This window comes from Pavona decussata, unplaced genomic scaffold (genome assembly GCF_977016875.1).
Source record: "Pavona decussata unplaced genomic scaffold, jaPavDecu1.1 SCAFFOLD_174, whole genome shotgun sequence".
NCBI lineage: Eukaryota > Metazoa > Cnidaria > Anthozoa > Scleractinia > Agariciidae > Pavona > Pavona decussata.
In genome coordinates, this window is record NW_028145585.1 from 1,113,794 (window position 1) to 1,119,793 (window position 6,000).

Genomic DNA, 6,000 nt, shown 5'->3' on the forward strand with positions numbered 1-6,000 from the left:
TAAGTAGTGTTCTCAATTGCTTAGCCAAAATCAAGCAAATAGAAACTAATTTTAAATTATTTATTTACATGCAACACATTTTGGTAGAAGTATAGTAGAGTGTACAGTAGTTGTCAATGTCTCATGTTATACTTGAACTCAGCAGTCAGTCAGACATGATCATGTTGGGTGGTTGTTTACCGGAAACAGCAAACAAAAGAATATGTCAAATTGTAGGCCTAAAAAGTGGTTGCAGTCCCTTACGAAATTTGAATGGTGTCGCTTACGAGAGAGCCCTTGACTACAATATTTAACTGAGGAACAAAACGGTTGTTTACGAAGTGGTCGCTTACGAGAAGTGGTCGCTATGAGAGAGTTAACTGTAATGAGTGTTATGATTTAAGGGACTTGCAAAAGGACAGACATCAAAAAGACATTAAGTTTTCTGCTCATATTGTTCTTTATTACAATTAAGAGAACATTACACTCTAGTTCTTCTTCTTGGCAACACCAACAGTTCTTCCCTTGCGACCAGTTGTCTTGGTGTGCTGTCCACGCACACGCAAACTGTAAACAGAAAGCCAGCATTAAACTCTTTTGCTTGGATCTCAGAAGGATGTAGTACTGACATAAACTGAGTTGCCACTCATCAGAATGAAAACAATTCCCTTACTTTTCCCTGACTATTCTGTGACCACAAACCAATTTTCACTAACCAACAATGACAAATCCTTTGGCCATTAAAGCCAGCAATAAAACCACAGAAATCGACCCCTTTGCAATTAAATTTAGGAATGGCATTCCCTTTCCAAAAAAAGGACTCCTTTGAAAGCTTATTGACTTTTCACTGACTTTGGTTACGATTAAGAACTTCCCTGACTTTATGCAAAATTCCATGATTTTTCCCTGTCCTTGAAAAATGGTTATTTTTCTCTCACTTTTACCTGACCATAGCAACCATGTTATATGACAAAAGTTATACATGTAGCATCAAAATTGAACAATTACAGTTGAACCTCCCTAAGTGGTCACCACTTGTGCATGACAATAGGTTATTTCCCAGTCAAACTGAACCCCATATCTGAGATCTCTGATACATAAGAGAGATTAAATAAGGATCGCGTTTACGGCAAATGGCAAAAGTTAGATTCCCATTTATGTTTTCTTGAAATAAAGAGTACTAAGATGAGAGTAGTGCAAACTAATTCTGGCCTTTGATGCTGACGCAAAACTACTCAATTTGACAGAGAAACTGAAAATAGCAAGCGGCAAATATAGGATAAACATAGTCACGTGGTCATATCTCACGTTTGCCGTAAATGTCATTCTTAACCTCTTTATTTTGTAAGTGAGAACTCCAAATGTCTCCTCGCAAAACCAACAATTCTGACATTTTGAGTGGTGATTTGCTTTGAATCTGACTAAAGTAAATAATTCTCTGCTTAACTAACATTATTCAAAACTATTAACCAAACAACAGTTTACAAGCTTACCCCCAGTAATGACGAAGACCACGATGAGCACGGATCTTCTTCAATCTCTCAAGATCTTCACGAAGCTTGCTTTCAAGGTTGTTGGCAAGGAGCTAAAATCAAAGCATCACCACATTAGTATTTAGTTGTTTACGAATCAAGCAAAACAAATTTAAATTGCCAATGCCAGTTTGGTTTTAGCTATACCTGAGAGTACTTGCCATCCCTGATGTCCTTCTGCCTGTTAAGAAACCAATCTGGAATCTTGTACTGGCGGGGGTTTTGCATTATAGTAATAACACGTTCCACCTGTCAATACAAAAAAAACAAACAAAACAAAACAAAAAAAAAAAACATTTAGCACTGGACAAAATAATGCCACGGCTGAAGTAGGCTTCTTCAACAATACTGGCTCCTCTTATGCCAGTTATTTACACGCTTACACAGTTCTTATTGCCAGCTTCCAGAGCAACAGTGAATAAGAGACTGATCGCTTGCATGTCACAGTGTACCTTCAACAACTTCTAGAACGTTTTTTGCAACAACCAAATAATTTGAAAATATTCTCATAAAGTTTGGTTGTGATCAGGGCTGTTACGCTTACTCACAATACTTGAAAGAACCTTGATGTTTGGAGTGGTCACAAATGTTTAAGGTTCATTTTTTTTCAAAAACCAACATATGTGCAGAGAAATCAACAAATATAGCAGTTAAGTTTAAAACTTGACTTTTTACTGGCCGGAACTGAAAAAAGTACTAGACCAGCAACGCATTGACACAAGCTGAACTGATATTATAAGGACCTTTGGATTGAATTACACCAAATGATGTGGATAAGGTGAAAGGAGCAAGTCTGTTTTGTTTGTCTAAACACCAAATGCAAAAGAGTTGCAAGTTACCTCATCCTCTGTAAGCTCTCCTGCACGTTTGTTCATGTCAACATCAGCCTTTTTGCACACAAGGTTGGCATACCTTCGCCCCACACCCTACAAACAACAAGAACAATCACCCACCTTAGAACACCTCACAATACACTGTATGCAATGGAAAAAGACCACTCCATATAGTATAATGACAAAGGAATGTCATTACCTTCTGTATTTTCAATATACTATAAAGGATGAGTTTGATAAAATATCTAACATGATGAATACAGAGTGTGTATTTCATCTTGCACTTTCCTCTGTCAACATTTGACTGACTTTTGTTATTACATCAGGATTCATCGACTATATTCAATGATACTATATACAAGAAGAGGTTTTCAATAATAATATTGCTCTATGGCTTGGAAGAAAAGAGAAATCTCTACAAAGAACTGTTTGGTTCTTTGATAATCTACTGTACAGAATCGAGGACTTAAAAATTCATAAAAACCTGGTACATGAGGGGCAACACCCAATATAGACAAAGTTTAAAAGATAAACAGTGTCTGAAACAACTTTATATACACATGACAGAAAAACAATGGTTCTTTGCATAGGTTTCTCTGTTTGGCAGTCATACAAGCAAATACAAATTGTACCTTTTAAATACACAATGAGTATTTGATTTCTCTGCCCTCACTGTTAATTATCATTTCTATTGTTTTTTATGTAAAAATTGTAGTATGATTTTATGCCCTCTTAATTTTCTTGTCTTTTGTTTTGTGCTACTTAGTTAGTAGCATGTTATACGCCAGTTAGCTGCACATGGCAGTGACCATCTCAAAAGCCTAAGCTCCATTGGTCACAGCGCAAAAAATTATATGTATGTATGTATGTAGCGCAACTTTTACCTTTGATGATTTATGTAATTTAAAGGTCGAGTTTCACGGTCAAGCCCATGCGCGAGCAGACCGGCTCAAGAATAAATTGTACGGGTCGACACTAAATTCGATGCGAGCTTGTGGTGGAACAATCTGTTGAAATCGCACCCGAATGTGGATCATCCGCTATTCGTTCTTCACTTTTTATAATTTTTGTTTCCTGTTGTAAATATAAGTTCGGTTTTTGTATTTTAAAAGTGTTTTAGCATCTGAAAACGACATTTTTGTCGATGGATCGGCAAGGAGACGTCACGGCCGACCGGCGACGGGACGTTCTGTGGACTCTCTGGAAGCACAGAAGTTAAAGCGGACAGAGTGGAGTGGATGTAGAAATCCTGTGTGGTTAACAAGATACATCCACCAAACGTGGAAAATTGGTAAAGAGATAAGTTTGTTTAAAATAGACAACGATTTCGCGGCACATCTGCTTACGCTGGAAATGGCAAAGGTCACCAACTGGCTTTGGATGAACTCGCCAGGATTTTCTAGATTTCAATCGTACTGTTTGTTCATATGGAATTCAACTGTCAAAAACGGAGAATTCGACGGACAAACAGCATCAAACATCAGTGTTTTGCTTTGGATGGAAAAAATTGTACAACAGTGAGACGCGAAGCGAATAAATATGAGATCAAATGTGCGAGTTAGTTGTAGTCTATTAGCGGGCTCGAATAGCGGGCAGTAGAAAAAGATCCAAAATATTTGCGGCAAACTACAAAATCTATTGTAAGGTATTCATTTATCTATACAATTGTGGTCATTGCGAATGGCAAACGCAGTTTTGATTTGCCACCATGGCAGAGTTTTCTCAAATGCATTCCAGCATCTCCGAAGGACGCTCAGTGTTCTTGTTACTAAACGGTCTCATCGCTTTTTGAAGCTTGCGGATTTCTCGTTCTTCGCCTTCTCGCTGGTCTAATAAAATCAGGCTATCGAGCGTACACACTATAGTAAGTTTATCACTGAATGCTGATGAAATACTGGATTTAAGTACGTAAGTTTGAGGGAGCTTCTCGGCTTTTCGAACCGTGCGTAATAAAAAAAGGTCGATGCCGCGAGATATCGACATTGTACTAAAATAAAACCGTATACGTTCGCATAAGTTCTGGCATTTCTTGAATGTCATGGGACATTCACGAAGCGGCGCTGCAAAATTCCCAATGTGTTTTACATGGACAGCCTTTTTTTTTTCTTTCTGAAACGTGACCGAAACACTGGCCGGTCAGTTTTATTTTTATGCCAGCAAGTTATAAGACTTGCCCGCCGTATCCCGCCGGTGTTGTGTACTCGCTTCTAATTGGTCCAAAAACAATTGGTTCGACAACGATTACGTTATCGCTAGCACATGCGCCGAACCGTGAAACTGTCCCTTTAATGTCGTCTTTATGTTACTTTTGTGATGTATCGTAACTTTCTTTTGTAGTAAACTATTGAAATAGTGCATAAATTAAAAAAATCTAAAAATATATGAAGAATTCAATAAATCACAGGGTATATCACTGATTGCTGAATAAAACTAAGGACTGTCAGGCTCTTGACTTAAAAGCTGAGCCCTAATCATTCAACAATAAGTAGCAATGAATTAAATGAGTGATGCTACCCCTTGTTTTAAAAGGTAAATAATTTCATCATTTAATAGTATTAAACAGATAAAACAAATTAGAAAGAGAAAGGATGAATTTTAAAGAAATTATGTTACAAGTTTGCAGACTGTAATCTGCTCTATCGTAATAAAACAGTTAATAAAAGACAGCTACAATAATAAGCTAAAGTATGATATTACTACTATTAGATTTAACAGTTTTTACTAATAAATCAGAAATAAAAACAACTTTCATTTCTGAAAAAGTAACTGCTGCTAAGTGGCTGAACTCACCTTGATGGAAGTCAGTGCAAACATTATTTTTTGCTTTCCATCGATGTTGGTGTTAAGCACACGCAAAATATGTTGAAATTTCTCAGGAACTACAAGGGCCTGTTGACAAAGTGAAACATACTTCCTCGTATAAATGAACAAATAACCTGATTCACGGAGAAAGAAGCCTTTGGTAATCACACACACACAACTCGGAATTTTCTCCACTGTGTTTATTAACCGATATCATTATTTTCCGCCGGGTAAATTTCTAAATTGTTGTACAAGGCATTTCTTGGATGCTAACAAATTAAGATAGATGCTACAAAAAGCACGATAATCGGTTAGGAACAAAGATGATGACGGATTTTGATCGTTAACCCTTCTTTCAGACAACAACCTACCATGATGGCAGCCGAAAGAGAACTTCAAGAAATGCATGATGGGATTTGTATTCACATTACGAGCCCGCGGAACCTATCGCTGGATGAAAAGTCTGGTACCCAGTCTTCTTCCTTAGGCCATAGGAATCGAAAAACAATGAAAAAGTTTACGTATCGTAAATTTAAAGTTTAAAGTTAAAAGTTAAACAAATTAGAAAAAAAAATGTACAACCCGCATATAGCAAAGCTAAGCGAGGCGGGTTGTATAACTTAAACTAAATTAAGTAAAACAGGTTATTAGTAAAATTAAGTAAATAAATAGAATAAATAGGTATACACATGCGTTCACAGATAGTTAGTATTTACAAGAAAAGGACGTAATAGTACTAGTAATAATAATAACAGCTAGAGTTAGGTTGATAATAATCAGTAATTTTTAACATTAACGCAGAGACATCAACATAATCATCCTCATTATCAAGTACAGCAGGTGAAAATTGGTGA

The 6,000-nt window shown here is 36.7% G+C and overlaps 1 protein-coding gene across 1 annotated transcript; it reads right to left on the reverse strand.

The window, feature by feature from the left end:
• Window positions 1–420: 420 nt before the first annotated feature.
• On the reverse strand, window positions 421–5,543 carry LOC146463885 (small ribosomal subunit protein uS13). The gene is made up of 6 exons (XM_085083887.1): window positions 5,518–5,543; window positions 5,135–5,233; window positions 2,351–2,437; window positions 1,659–1,760; window positions 1,473–1,564; window positions 421–546 (listed from the first exon to the last, which is right to left on the reverse strand). Exons 1-6 carry the CDS (start codon window positions 5,518–5,520, stop codon window positions 468–470), a joined length of 462 nt encoding a protein of 153 aa, XP_084940013.1. The 5' UTR covers window positions 5,521–5,543; the 3' UTR covers window positions 421–467.
• Between the last annotated feature and the right edge of the window lie 457 nt (window positions 5,544–6,000).